Source organism: Clupea harengus, chromosome 1 (genome assembly GCF_900700415.2).
Source record: "Clupea harengus chromosome 1, Ch_v2.0.2, whole genome shotgun sequence".
NCBI lineage: Eukaryota > Metazoa > Chordata > Actinopteri > Clupeiformes > Clupeidae > Clupea > Clupea harengus.
The window spans coordinates 26,806,270-26,821,058 of NC_045152.1; the positions used below are offsets into that span (position 1 = coordinate 26,806,270).

At 41.8% G+C, this 14,789-nt stretch overlaps 2 protein-coding genes and 1 long non-coding RNA gene across 3 annotated transcripts; 2 read left to right on the forward strand and 1 right to left on the reverse strand.

Annotated features, from left to right (window-relative positions):
* The first annotated feature begins 1,956 nt into the window (after nt 1–1,956).
* LOC122133087 lies at nt 1,957–2,761 on the forward strand. Its single transcript, XR_006152535.1, has 3 exons — nt 1,957–2,089; nt 2,402–2,473; nt 2,722–2,761. It is a non-coding gene; the product is annotated as an uncharacterized LOC122133087 (long non-coding RNA).
* A 1,480-nt stretch (nt 2,762–4,241) lies between these two features.
* ndrg1b (N-myc downstream regulated 1b) lies at nt 4,242–9,190 on the forward strand. The gene is made up of 14 exons (XM_012826418.3): nt 4,242–4,383; nt 4,746–4,851; nt 5,108–5,228; nt 5,845–5,907; nt 6,000–6,060; nt 6,411–6,497; nt 6,778–6,834; nt 6,941–7,044; nt 7,266–7,328; nt 7,430–7,481; nt 7,637–7,684; nt 7,800–7,835; nt 7,989–8,040; nt 8,157–9,190. Exons 1-14 carry the CDS (start codon nt 4,336–4,338, stop codon nt 8,372–8,374), a joined length of 1,116 nt encoding a protein of 371 aa, XP_012681872.2. The 5' UTR covers nt 4,242–4,335; the 3' UTR covers nt 8,375–9,190.
* A 15-nt stretch (nt 9,191–9,205) lies between these two features.
* ccn4b (cellular communication network factor 4b) lies at nt 9,206–13,714 on the reverse strand. The gene is made up of 5 exons (XM_031573948.2): nt 13,544–13,714; nt 12,193–12,466; nt 11,276–11,530; nt 10,405–10,595; nt 9,206–10,212 (listed from the first exon to the last, which is right to left on the reverse strand). The coding sequence occupies exons 1-5, from the start codon at nt 13,589–13,591 to the stop codon at nt 9,907–9,909; spliced, it is 1,074 nt and encodes a 357-aa protein (XP_031429808.1). The 5' UTR covers nt 13,592–13,714; the 3' UTR covers nt 9,206–9,906.
* Between the last annotated feature and the right edge of the window lie 1,075 nt (nt 13,715–14,789).

The following is a 14,789-nucleotide window of genomic DNA, read 5'->3' on the forward strand; positions in this document are numbered from 1 at the left end:
TGATGTTTAGCTCCCACTTGAGGTCCTGGGAGATGATGGTGCCCAGGAAGCGGATGGACTCCACACTGTCAACTGGGGAGTCACTCAGCGTGATGGGGTTGGGTGGGGCTGGGTTCTTCCTGAAATCGACAACCATCTCCACTGTTTTCAGCGCGTTGAGCTCCAGATTGTTCTGTCCACACCAGGTCACTAGATGGTCAATCTCCCACCTGTAGGCAGACTCATCACCACCAGAGATGAGCCCAATGAGGGTGGTGTCGTCCGCGAACTTGAGGAGCTTGACGGACTGGTGACTGGAGGTGCAGCTGTTGGTGTACAGGGAGAAGTGCTGATGGTCCGGGGGTCAGAGACATGTTTTCCCAGCCGCACGTGCTGCCTCCGGTCAGACAGGAAGTCTGTGATCCACCTGCAGATGGAGTCAGGCACACTGAAGTCCACAAACAGGATCCTATGGATACAAATGGATGTAATACCATACTTTTATCAACAGATGGCAGTGGATACTCCATGCGAGAGAGAAAATCCAACAAAAACATGCAGCTGATCCCAAACCAACATTCAAAATGATGTTAGGACACGAACAAAGAAAATCCAGGAACATCTGCTAAGTATAGAGAAATATCTATAAAATAAATTTGATATGTGAAAATAGATTTGTTATGTTGAAGATGCATTTCACTCCTTGATTTAAAATGAACCCATGACCATGTATGATGAAGGGCATTCCATGTTAATGGCAAACAAGTAAAATATAGCAGTATACTTACATTTAAATATGCACTATATGTTATTTCAATTATACACCTCTAAGTGGACTACAACTGTTTTATGGATTTAGGTGAGGAACCCATAAATGAAAACACTCCACAATATAATCTATCTGACACACACTACACACTACACAAGAGTTATCACAGATGAGTCTGCATATGTATGGTCAGGTGAAGTATGTTCTTCTTGAATGATTTTGGCTTGACCTATATTTTGAATGAAGACGGAAGAAAACCACCTGTCGGGGTTAAGTTGACAGCTGGCCCCGTCTTGTTTCCAGTGCTAAGGTGATTAGTCTGCTTTTGGTTATCACCTGTTGGTCTACCTGGTAGATAGGGGTTAGAAGAGTTACATATGTAAGCTAAACAGTTAAAGTGTCAAAAAAAATGACATCGGTATTCTGCTCTGTGCTAAATGCAGTATTTACTGTAAGTTAGGCTTTGCTAGTACTACTGTTCTAAATCTGCAGTTATAAGGTAATGTCCGTCTGCTCCATTTTCCATAATGTAGTGGATTCTGTCTTCTGTTTGTCAAAGCAGAGGGAGGATCATGGGAGTATTAGCGGTTGAGTGACTTAATTAGACTCTTCACCGCTGACTGACACAGATTACTAGTCAACAACATGACGAAGTTCTGCAGAGGATGCAGCATAACCAGGCTTTGACATTTTGAACTTAACACGACTTAACAAGACTGTCTCTCAACATTTTATGGTCATACTCCTTGGAAAGAGTGAAAGAAAAAATAGAATAGAATAGAATAGAATATATTTATTTGTCATTGCACAAGTACAACGAAATTGAGGTAGCAGCTCTCAGACACAAAAACAATAAAAATATAGATTGAACATATATATATACATATTTACACTATAAAAACACAAGACATATAACACAACAGAGAGACAAATACAGGTCAGATGTGTGCTCTAGTGACCTTTGACCCAGACGCACTGATCCAAGCATCTGAAGCTAAGGCTATGTGTACAATATATAAACAGATAAAGAGTCTGTATAAAGACACAATCATTTGCCACAGCTTTGAAGTTTGAATGAAAAGTAAAAATATGGGAAATACCCTAATTTATACCTTAAAAAGCCAAAACAAAATGGAACGTTAAAGGTCAGTTGTGATGTCATTCAATGTGTTACCACTGATGTTATTCTGTTTATTACATCATTAACAGCTCTACCTGGGAAACTGAAATATATTCATTTCTCCCTAGTACAGTGTGCTGCTAGCTACCAACTAGTTATCCTGCTACTAGCCGGCCCATTTTTCCATCATGTCAAGTACAAAACTTCCCTCGTCCAGAAGGGTAGGTTCGATTTCTTGAGAAATAATGTTTAAAATTGGATGTAAACACTCACAATCGGAATCGTAAGCCGACAGATGATGGAATGTCGCAAAATTAAAAAATAACAACTACTCGCAAACGTGTCAATGTTTGGTATTAGCATGAACACTAACGTAAACCTCAGCTAGTTTCTTTAATGCACTAACCAAGGGTATGTGTGACCAACGGCATGTTTAAAGTAAGATTATTGTAGTCCACAGTATGAATATGTGAATTAATGTGATTTAATATATGAATGAAACTCAATGCAAGAATACAATGCTTCATTAACAGACTCCAGCTTTGGTGGAAGAGGATGAAGTAGTTACAGAGGTTGACGCTGATCACGTTGAAAAATCACTGTCAGTAAGTGACTTTGAAAACAGTATGTAGAAGATAATCATCTGATTGTGTAAGACAATCTTTCTCTTAAAACTCAGCTAACGTATCATGACAAATATATAATATGTAGGTCTATTGTTTTATATAACATGCTTACATTTATGGGCATTCATCTAGTGTGCATCTCATCACACTGCATCCAACCTGAAATAGGCTACAGTGTTTATGACGAATGCTGTACCAAATACTTATTTTTATATTGTTTTTCACAGGACCTCAAGCTGTTTGATGATCTGCCCTCCAGGAAAACGGCAAGTGGGACCGTAGAGTTTTTAGGGCATGTCATGTTTATCTTTGACAACGCAAACCACTCTGGTTGACTAGAGACATTTGTCAACAAAACGTAAAAGGTAGAGAGTGTCCTCTCTGTGTTTCTCTCTGACTACTACAGAGGCACATGTGTCTAACTGTATGTAGTGAGACTACAGAGATGTCCTGCAGTACTGTAGGGATTGATTATGGAAATGTGGTTTCCACCCAGTCTGATATTTAATTACATTGTGAACTGCAATATGACTGTCAATATTTGTAGTGGTTTCGAGTCATGAGAAAGTTAAAATGTGAGCTGTTGTGCAATCTCCATTGTACAGCACAAGCCATGCAATATCTCCGGTACCTGAAATGCAACCAGGGAAAATATTGCGGAGATAACCATATATGTGGACATCTGCAAAGAATAGTTCATAAACAAGCCAAATATTTGACCTGAAAGCCATCTTGAGGCAGTTTGCATTAGACATGTGAGTCAGCAGTGATTTACAGTCCAGACTGGCCAGCAGACCTGAGGAGGTCAGGAGACAGATTGCACAGCCACACTGATCCTTGGGGATTACCATCCGTTCCCCTGCAAGACTATGCTAAACATTAGGAATGGCCACGGAACCTAAAGTTGTGACGTTGGGAAGTAACGTAAGAGAAAGCCAACTGCCAAAAGGGCCTGGCTCAGATTGATGAGAGCGTGCGTCAGGTCTCTCACATGAGGAGATTAGCACTCCAGGACAATGACATGCCCACATGACATTTATGCTAGCATCGCACCAGCTTACAGATGCCTATATGCTGGAGAGGTCATAGCCTATTTTAAAGGGCTTTGCCTGCTGAATCCAGGAATCCATATAATATGTAGTCTGGATGTTTCAGATCTTTCTTTAAAGGACACTGCTCAGACATGTTTTATTAAGAGTTGCTGGTGTTCATATACAGTGTCAAGCTCACATCTCCCTCTGACTCTGATTAGACTGAGTAGATCTCAGAGTTATCAAGTAGCAATCCTCTCTGTTTAAGAATATAATATACTTATATATTGTACAATTGATATATCTTAATGTATATATTATATATAAGTCAGTATTCAATCTCAGTAAGACATGCTTGTCAACATTTCCAATCAAAGGTTAAATGAGGCGTTAACCCCTTCAGAGATCCATATTATAAGTTTAAATTCCAGGCTTTTGAATGTTCACCTGAACAAGAATAACTCAGATATGTTTTGCTATTTGATTTCAAATATGTGTTTTAAAACATCTACGGGTCACCTTAGACACCTAGACTTTTGTTTACTGGGCCAACGTGGAGACGTTTAGATGTTTACCTGTGCATCGTGCACAACCTTGACCAACTAATCCAATTTAGAGATCACTTCATCAAGAATTAGACTAGCCTCTGTTGTCAAACCTGTGAGGGAGGGGGGCGGCTTAAACGCGCGCTAATCAGAGGACTATAAAGCCTCGAGCGCTCATTGCATTCTCAGACTACTAGCAATCAGAGCTGCAAAACACTGGGATCTATCAATTCAGAGCAACACTCATCCAAACACACTGGCAAACATGGTCCTCGAGGATGAGTATGACTCCGTTTTTGACATTGAGGTCGCTGTAAGTCTGAAAACCACTCTACTCATGTCTTATGTTAAGTAGTCATATTCTTAAGCAGATTGGTTCATTGCTTTTGTTATAAGGCAGTTTGGTTTGTGACCAAGCATCAAAGATTTGTTTTGCTTCTTTAGATATATACATGTTTAAGTAATCATTTTTCTTACATTATAAAAATCGACAACAAACATGAAATATTTTTTAGGTAACATCTCAGTCCATAGTGATTGTACCATGAGTGTATCATAGATTTTGTGATGCGAGGAGGTTTGCATTCATGTATGACATTTGGCTGGAGGGACATCTAAGCAGCGTGTATGAGTGTGTGGAGATGGCCGTGGTCTCACAGGTGTCTCTGTCCACAGGAGGAGGATGTGGACACTCCGTTTGGGAAGGTGCACTGCACCGTCAAGGGCACTCCTAAGCCAAACAGGCCAGTTATCTTCACCTTCCACGACATCGGACTCAACCGTAAGTTGCATAGCTGCCGCTGGATCTTCACTCAGAAGCTTTGTTTTGCATCCTTAAATCCTCCCTGGAGTTCTGTGTTGTTTTGCTTCTCTTTATGTAAATATTTCAGTAGATGCGCACAATTGAAAGAATCTCATAGATTTATTCATAAAAAAAAAAAATTCATAAAAAAAACTAAGCTGGTTTTTGAACAGGTTCTGAGTGCCCAAGACTGACTTGCTTTTTCACTGTGGGATTATTACTTCTTTTTTTTCAGACAAGTCCTGCTTCAACCCCCTCTTCAACCATGAGGACATGATGGAGATTACCAGACACTTTGCTGTGTTGCATGTCGATGCACCTGGGCAGCATGAGGGTGCCAGCAACCTTCCTACTGGGTGAGCTTCCACACATACACACACGCTAGCTCCCAAGGAGCTGATCGGTGTCTGCTCGAGGGGGGTTGCATCTGTTGTTGTAATCCAGCTTTATTGAGTCTGAGGTTGAGCGGCTTTAAGCAGCAACACCTGGAAGGCCAAAGCATTAGGCTAACGCACAATAGGAATAGCCTGGGTTGGCTGGAGTTAGCAAGCCATTCGCTACTCTTTGGCACAATATTAGCCTGCTTAAAAGCTAGCATTCCAGGAGTCCCTGATGACCACAGTCTGTCTCAAAAGAAGCATAAGCATGTGTCCCGAGATCTCAAACTCGTTGTTGGCTGAAGGAGTGTCTATAACAGATTTACATCACAACATAATATTAGTAGGTGAATAAATATACTTATAAAATGTAAGGTGTGAAGGAGTTTGAGGTCATGCCCAGAAAAGCTTTTGTGCTTGTGTGCTGCATTGTTGATGAATTAAAATAGCATTTGTGCAGTTAGCAACACGTGGTGTCATGTCATGTTATCATGAAGCATAGCATATGTTTTGACAGGAACCATGTCAGCAGAAGCTCACAACTTCAGAATTACAATGCAGGAAATTAACTTGATTTTGTCTCGTTTTACTGCAGGTTCACTTATCCTTCCATGGACCAGCTGTCTGAGACTTTCCCCATTGTTCTCAAGCACTTTGGGTAGGTGACACAAATGCTAAGCATGTCTTCAAATTATAGCTTCTAGGTTCTTCATAAAGAAAGTTTTCTGAAATAGCTTCTTCTGTCTGCAGCATAAAGAGTGTCATCGGGCTGTCACTCGGAGCAGGTGCCTACGTCATGGCCAACTTTGCTGTGAGTGTTCACTTTGTTTATTTATTCTGTGAAGGCGCTGCATGTAGCCACAAATAAACCAGGATTAAGGCTTTGCCTCGTAGCACTGTGTCAAAACTGGCAGCATAATCCTGTTTATTATGGGAAGGATTTAGGTCTGTGGAATGTTCTTAATTTGGCAAAGCAGTGGGATGCTGAATGTACTGATTTAGTTTTATGTGTTAAAGTGTGTCTTCATCTGCTTTGTACTGAGTGCACAGACAAAAGACGGTAGAGAATAATAATAACCTTTTCATTGGTAGTATGGCAATTCAGTCAGTCCCCGCATTACTGTGTGTACTGAATGAATGCTCTGTGCTCTCTGATCATAGCTGAACCACCCTGACCTGGTGGAGGGCCTGGTCCTGATCAACATCAACGCACAGTCTGAAGGTTGGGTGGACTGGGCATCACACAAGGTGTGTAGTAGATGTGCGTTTGAAGGGTCACGTGTAGCATTGGCTGTGTTTTTGTTTTATGCTTAGCAGAAATGTGTAGTTGTCACAACCCTTACTTAGTTAGTGACCGTTGGTTTTTAGCTTTGTGTCTAAGCTTATGGTGACTCCCAGATTCTCATGCTCAGAAGATTAAAAATGAGTATGGTCTTAAAGCTCCTTTCATAAGGCCAGGAGTTTGATCAAAGACTGCAGTCCATTGTGTCTAGCTGCCCCAGTGAACTTTTCCTCATGTTCCCTATAGTTGACCGGCTTGGCACACGGCCTTCCTGACATGATCATCGCACATCTGTTCAGTAAGGTAAGGGAATATGATTACTGTGCATGTTATTGCAAATAATTCATATGCTTCTGTGAAATACTGCCATTGTGTTAAATATATACATTGTTTTACATGATGATTGCAGGAGGAAATCCAGAACAACCATGACCTTATTGCCACCTACCGCCACCACATCCTCCACGGTGTTAACCAGAACAACCTGCAGCTGTTTGTCAAGTCCTACAATAGGTAACACAAACATGCGTCTCTAAACCAGTCCGAGGGGGAAACGATAAACTTTGAATTTCACACACACAATGAAGCCCTACAATATCTCTCAATTGACAGTTCTCAGTTCTCAGTTCTCAGTTCCACAGATACGCCTTTGATTAGTGGGGTTGTCATTGTCATTGGATAATCAGGTTTGTGAATTTCTGTATTATGAACTGTGTCTCTGTGTTCATTTCAAGCCGGAGAGCCATGGACATTGAGAGGCCCGTCGAGGGAGGAAACGTCAATGCCAGGACTCTGAAGTAAGTATAAAAATATCCTGTCTGGTGGATTTTATTTCAAATGATGAGTTAATTTAAATGCCAGGCCAGATGTTTTGACATGTTGTGTTACTGCTCTGCAGGTGTTCTTCCCTTCTGGTGGTTGGAGATAGCTCTCCTGCTGTGGACGTAGTGGTAAGTCTCAGAAGTGATGAATCTAAATGTCAACGGAAATATATTTGGTTTACACTAAAATCACTATCCAGAGCCCCACTAAATCTAAATATATGTGAAATTAGGCTGATTCTATGCTCAAATTCACTTGGATCTTCTGGGTTTTTTCATCTCAGGTGGACTGCAACGCCAAAATGAACCCAACAAAGACCACCCTGCTCAAGGTTAGTGTTTTGTGGACTGTGTGGTAAATTAGCAACAATTTGATCAATTAATGCAAATGAAGATGACTGTCAAATTAGCATTTGTAGTAATCTGTGCTGTTCTCTATTTACCCAGATGGCAGACTGTGGAGGCTTGCCTCAGGTTGATCAGGTGAGCACCCCCCCCCCCCCCCTCTCATTCGCTCACAGACTTCACTCACTCACGCACACACACACACACACACACACACACACACACACTTGTACATACACAGACATAAAAAGCTGTCAGTTTATGTACTCATACCTGGTCTGTTTTTCACAGCCTGCGAAACTCGCCGAAGCCATCAAGTATTTCATTCAGGGCCTGGGCTACAGTAAGTCAGCACTCTGGGCTCTTGCTTTATGTCAAGATTTTGTTAGATTGTTTGTCTGGAACTCTGGCGTCGGCCTTTTGGCACTGACGACGTGTTCATACTTTCTCTCCTCTCAGTGGCGGCTGCCAGCATGACCCGTCTGGTCCGCTCGCGCACCTCCTCCGGCACCAGCATCTCCTCCATGGACGCCAGCCGCAGCCGTTCCTTCAGCAACCGCAGCCAGGTAAACGTGGAGCAGCGCAGCCGCTCACACACAGACTCCATGGAAACCACCCCCAACAACGTTTCAGAGCCTGTCCTCCCAGGACCCAACAGGACGGAGGTGCCCTGCTAAATGCCCGATTAAGTCCCTGTTGCAGGTGACGCAGCTAGTATCTTAAAATAAAAAACTCTGTGACGCAAACACCCATCTGTTGCTCTCCTCACCTCCCTGATTAACCCCTCCCTGTATGTCTGTAGCGCTGGGGCAATGTTGGCTTATGGGCACGTGCAGAGAAAGCTAAGGGGGTCAACTCAAGGCTCCTAAGATTGGGTTCTAATATGGAGACCGACATGTACCATTACTTTTACCATGTAATCACAGCCAAGCGGTTTAAGACTAAAGGATAAACAGAGTACCGGGGAGATTCTTATGTCATTTGAACTCCATGATGTACTTGATGCTTTTCATTGGGGGGTTGTCTAATTCCCTGAAAACTCCCTCACTCATTGATGGTGGGTGAAGATTGTTCCTAAAATCCTGTGATGAAATACTGAGTGCGTTTACAGATAATGTGCTAAAATAACCCTTTTCTTGCACTTTGTTTAACACTGTGAAGATGTTTTGTATCGCAGAGCATGTACAATTCTTTGAATGGCCTGGTTTGTGCCAGTAGTGGCATTGATGTTTCAGAAGTTTGAGGTGGTTATATACACCCTCTTAAGTGTTTAGAGGGATTTGTATATATATATTACACTTAATAATGAAACATTTTAAATGAACACACCTCTGGACAGACATACATTCATTTCTGTCATATACCTTAATCAGTAGAATGGATGTTTTTTTTTAATACCTTAACTCTTTCCAATCTCATGTTATCCATAAAAGTATTGTAATGAACCTCCAACTCCAGTTTGTATATGTAATAAAATAAAATTCATGTTGAAAGATGCTTGCATTCATTTATTCATGTATATCTATTTTCATCATCAGATCTGATCTGATCTTGCTCTGGCGTGCATCAGATGTACCCACAAGCACATCTGATAAAAACAAACAATGTTATTATTGTGGGTTAAAGCACAGTAATGTCAAGCCCTGTCTGGGCCTCTCCGGCAAACCAGGACACAGGCTTTGAATAGGAGCCAAGGAACTGTACAGTCACTTTGACTGAGTTATCTAATAGGAACCTGAACTACATACAGTAAGAACCTTTAAAAAGTGCCTTCCTCCAAGTCTGCTGTACACCTTCGAGAGAACGTATGACCTACCAGTCCATACTGTGCTGATAGGTAGAATTATTTAAAGGCTCATGGCTCCTTAATGTCATTCTAAAAAAAGGAAAGGATAGAATAATGTTTAACTTAAAAAGACATCCAGTAAAGAGGTTCCTTCTTTCTCTGAAGTTGTATATAATAGTTAAAATATTGTTTAATCCAACAGAGGTTTGAACTCCTGGCTCATTGTGTTCACGTCATGCCAACCTCTCTAAGATTAATAGAAAAAAATGGTTGCACTTGAATTACATTACAATACATTTTCACTATGATTGAAATTCAGAAGGAAGGCAGCAAGGAGTCTGGAGGGAGGGATTTTCACATGGTCTCTGCTTTGCTTTCATGATCCTCGACAGTATCATGTCATATGAGACTTCTGTGGTGAGCTCAGTTCATAATCTCATTGTGATCATAGAACTGGTCCAGGTCAGTAAAGATGTCATTAGGATTTCTGCAGCTCAGGTTGCAAAAGCAGGCGTTAATCCACATCATCTTCCAGGACAACAGAGCTCCACTGGGACACCGGAACTCCACCTCGATGGTCTTAGACTTGTAAGGGATGCAACAGCGGTCGTCAGTAGCAAAGCATACTCCACAGTACTTAGGCCAGTAAGCCTTGGTGCTCACACAGCCGGAGAAAGTTAAGTTCTGGTGGTGCTGCTCTCTATAGATGTTCAGACACTTTTTCCCTTCCTGGGACAACAAAGAAAGAATGCATATGTTACTATTATAGGTATACTGTTATTATACATAACAATAACATTAAAATTACACCAAGACAATTCTTGCCAAAAAATCTTCTATTGTCTGTGTAAATAGAAATTTGCTGTAGCGTAAATGACTGTTCTTGAGATGTCTATACGGAGGAGAAGAGACTGATGATACCTTGATGTGTCTGGTGATGTCCACCTCACAGGGGCGGATGGTGCACAGGCGGCTCTCCTTCAGCATCTCACACTTGGCGTTGGTGTTGGAGATGCGCGTTGAGAGCCCGCGGCCACAGGTCTTTGAGCACGGGCTCCACGAGGTGGTCTGGCTGACGCAGTTCCTGTGCTGCTCACTGGTGCGGGACCGCACTGGGCACAGGAGTCACGGAAATACTGCAGTAAGCATAAACCCTACACCAGCAACCACCTACATGGGACTACACCAGCAACCACCTACATGGGACTACACCAGCAACCACCTACATGGGACTACACCAGCAACCACCTACATGGGACTACACCAGCAACCACCTACATTGGAATTTCACTGCAAACATGACAGTCTTTTTGTTCTCTTAGGCAAAGGTCCCATGAAATGAAAAGTCAGTGATCAAATAATGGCGTGCTGGAAGCCAGTAAGAGCTGGACTGACAGCTACTAGTGTAATGGGTCTGCATATTCTTGGCCTCATAGAAACCAACTGTAAAAAACTTCACTTTAGACTGAGCGTACACTGTCCATGTTTTTTTTACAGTCACTGAAAGAAACAGCCTGAGTCATTTAAGGCTTTCTATATTGTTCTTGTTTGTTTTTCATGTGATGATGAATACAAGTTCTTTATTCAGTCAACAAGACATTGCATTCACAAGTTTCTGTAGAATATTTTTAAACGTAACAAATAGCAACAACAAACACTACACACCACAAAGGCAGGCAGGGCAGAAAACTGATGGAACCTGAACTCTTTTATCTCCCAAAAAATGACAAACAAGGAGGTCATTCATTCTAGAAAGCATAGTAGAATGTGGCCCACGCTGGCCTGGCCTTACTCTCCGCAACGTGTCTGGGGGAGGTCTTGCGGGTCCTCTGGGAGTCATCACAGACCCATGTCTCACAGCACTGCCCTGGGACGGCGACACGCCGCGGAGCCTGGCACCAAACACGGGGTGGCGGCAGGTTCGAGCACGACGACACGCAGCCGATGGCACCATCCACACAAAGGCAGGTGTATTTGCAGCTGGGCTGGAAGCTCTGGCCATTGCGGTAGATGACACCATCATACTCACAGCCAGTGCCAATCATATCTAGAATAAAGAGCCTTTATGTTTTATGTTTATGTTGCACTACTGCCTCACATAGTGTGTAGTAATGTTCACAAACGTATTGTTCCATGTAAAATGATTCTGCAAGATGACACCATTCAAGTTTTCTATCAAATTGTTAGCAATCGAAAAATTGAAAGACAACAAAATCCTCCCAAAACTATTTTCTTAATTGTTAAATGAAGCTTGTCTAAGAATCTTACTACTGTACTACCACTGTTGAAGGCTAGTTAATTAAGAAATGAATCTCAAATTTATTGGAAAACGTATTGAGAAGTTAAAGACATAAACATCAATAATGATACTCCTGCTACTACTACTAATTTCCCTCGGGATAAATAATATATATATCTATCTCTCTACTCCTGTGAAGAAGAAGAGTAGTATCTGCTTGTATGAATAGGACATTAAAATGGTTGATTCCCATCTACTTTCACTTCTAAACCCATGCTTCAAAGTAAGGTGGTAATGATGCAGGAACTAACCAAATATGCCCGAAAGCATTCAAAACCTATTTCCAGCTGTATAACTGTATATCTGCAGTGGGGTCAGTGCTACCTCTCATTTAACAGCTAACCTCTATAAACACAGCTGTCCCTCTTCCCCCTCTGACGTTTAAGTGGTAAGGATGGAAGGCCACTTACATGCGCACACTCCTTTTTCGTACCTAGGCTTGTCTGCGCTGTAGTCACAGTACAGCCCCTTGTGGAAGTCACAGGTGTCTCTCTCATTGCAGGTCTCTCCCACCTGCTTGGCGCAGGCTTTGCAGCAGTCGCAGCCGTCCAGCAGCAGGCTGACCCCCAGGGGGCAGGTTGGGGGAATTTTGGGGCACTTGCATGGCCATTTGCAGACCGGTGTGCGGTTATACAACTCCACTGAAGACACCACTTGATTGGTGCTGAGGTTCTGCGAGAGGGTCTGGAAGAGGTCAGTTAATATTTTAAACAGTTGAATGCAAGCAAAGATAACAGAACCATGATGTAGTTGGACACAGGCAATCAAACATAACACAGAATATTTTTAAATCTTATTGATTGTTTTGGTGGCACACTCTAAAATATGAACGTGTTGTTTAACACATGAAAATAAAATAACCTGTAAGTTAACAGCTGGTCAATACTGTGTTCTTCAAACCTATCATCACCTCTGGGTTTGGGTCTCAGTCAGAAATGAGATGTCTAACGTGGAGGCGCTGTGTGTATTGGCACACATACAAAATTAGAGAACACAGATTAACCACTGGGTGGCGTCGTAAGAATTTTCATGAGGTAATGACCATGGTAATTCTGCAACGTGGTGACCAGCATTTAGCTTTTTTCAGTGGATTTAATGTCGCATCAATATAAATCAATAAGGTAATTGAAAGACACGTGATTTCTTGAAAAATGGCATAGCACTTATGAAAATGTATTTCCTGTTAGTTGTAGGCCTAGTTTAAAAAATAATACAATAAAAGTAAGTCACATAGGTATCAGATGTGAAGTCGCATCATATATTCACACGTAGGCTACAACATATACGACTGTATCATATATTCACATGTTTACACATAAAGCTAATTGTATAACCTCATGTTTTTGACCCCCAAACAGACCTGGTCAAAATTGGCCTATAGGTCATATTTGCTTTGATTTATGCAAATACGCTTTATCACAGTAAAACATGAAAACTGGTCACCACTGATGACGTGTCGGTATTTGTAGTTGAACATAACTAATTGTCAAAATTAAAAGCGAATAGGCCTCATTAAAATATAGAACATTTTCAGAAGTCGAAGACAACATTGCGTGGAGATTGCGGGTACTTTAGGCAGCGTTGCACTCAATACAAAAGTCTTTGGCAAATAGTCTGTAAATATAATCCAATCAATGGAAAACAAACTGAGAGAAATTTATAGCCAACATAACTTGTAGGGCTACGTCAATTGAGGCCTATGGCTGTGACATTCAACATAATTTTCTCTTAAAATTACTGTACCCAAATTCGTTAACTCACCTGATAAATGCTGGCTACCGTTAAAATCCAAGGCAGGAGCCACCTCATCACGGGTTTCCAGTGAGAAATTCATTGAAACCAAAATCACATTCACCTCAGTTGGAAGCCTTTGCGCCGCTGGACTCGCACGCGCACACAGGGTCTGTGAGCTGTCCACTAGACTCAGGTTGGATTCGATGTCAGCTCTGAACTTCCCCCGCTCTCCATGCGCCTGCATTCAACACAGGGTAAACGGAGAGAGCGACAGAGGGCGAGGGAGAGAGAGAGAGAGAGAGAGAGTGTGTGTGTGTGTGAGAGAGAGAGAGAAAGAGAGGGTGTGTGTGTTTGTGAGAGGGAGAGGAAAAAGAAACAGTGTGCATGTGTGTAAAAGACAAAAACAGGGAGAGCCTCTATAAAAATAGTCTCTTGCACTGAAGAGTTCGCTGTAAACTCTTGTTACAATGTTGTACGTAAAGTCTTGTCCCAAGAATTCCTTGGCATCAATTTTTAAGTGGAGAATAGGTTTGAGGTGTGTCAATTAGAGAATCTTAAAAGTACATGTTACATTTGAAATAACTTTTCAGAGTAGCAAGTGTGTATAGTCCATAGATTATTTGGTGCATGGAAATGACATAGAAAGGATGCTGGCAAAAAATATCCTTATACTTCTGAGGTTTAAAAAAAAAAATCACAAATAGAAGCTGAAATTGTGTAACTGACCACAATGGTTTCTTCCACTGAGGGCCTGAGATACTTCCTGTGCTAAGAGTTTAAGGTGGGTGAATATCTTCTGAAAGATTTGTTGCCAACATCACAAAGTGTTGCATGTGCAAAATGTCACTCAGAAACACCCAGTAAGATTCTGTGAACCACGTCTTCATCATCACACACATCTGGAGAGGAAATCTCCTGTTAAGATGTCGAGGATCGTGCCAAGGGTGATCAGGGACACATCATTACAGAGACTGCTGCCTTTTGGGAAAATCTAATCTAGTGAAATTGGTGTTGTGAAGGAGAGCTAATAAAAGGAAAAACTTTGTTCCGCTTCCTGAGGAATTCAGAGTTCTGTACAGTTCAGGGCTTTTCACGCAGTTCTGTTGCCGGGGAAATTACAGCCACCGGTGGCACATTGCCTCCATAGCCATAGGCTGGATCAAAGGAGCACTGAAACAGTACACACATCTCTCTCCACAAAGCGCACTGAATTGTGACACTTCCACCTATTAGACGGTAACCTCAAGTTCAAAGGTGGGGTTATAACACCATC

Bases quoted from the DNA above. Each gene is read 5' to 3' on its own strand.
- ccn4b (XM_031573948.2), bottom strand. From the start codon at position 13,591: ATGAGGTGGCTCCTGCCTTGGATTTTAACGGTAGCCAGCATTTATCAG. The intron at 12,467-13,543 runs GTGAGTTAACGA...GACCTCTTCCAG, and splicing joins CGGTAGCCAGCATTTATCAG to ACCCTCTCGCAGAACCTCAG. The intron at 10,596-11,275 runs GTAAGGCCAGGC...TCCTGTGCCCAG, and splicing joins CCCCAGACACGTTGCGGAGA to TGCGGTCCCGCACCAGTGAG.
- ndrg1b (XM_012826418.3), top strand. From the start codon at position 4,336: ATGGTCCTCGAGGATGAGTATGACTCCGTTTTTGACATTGAGGTCGCT. The intron at 6,835-6,940 runs GTAAGGGAATAT...TGATGATTGCAG, and splicing joins TCGCACATCTGTTCAGTAAG to GAGGAAATCCAGAACAACCA. The intron at 8,041-8,156 runs GTAAGTCAGCAC...CTCTCCTCTCAG, and splicing joins CATTCAGGGCCTGGGCTACA to TGGCGGCTGCCAGCATGACC.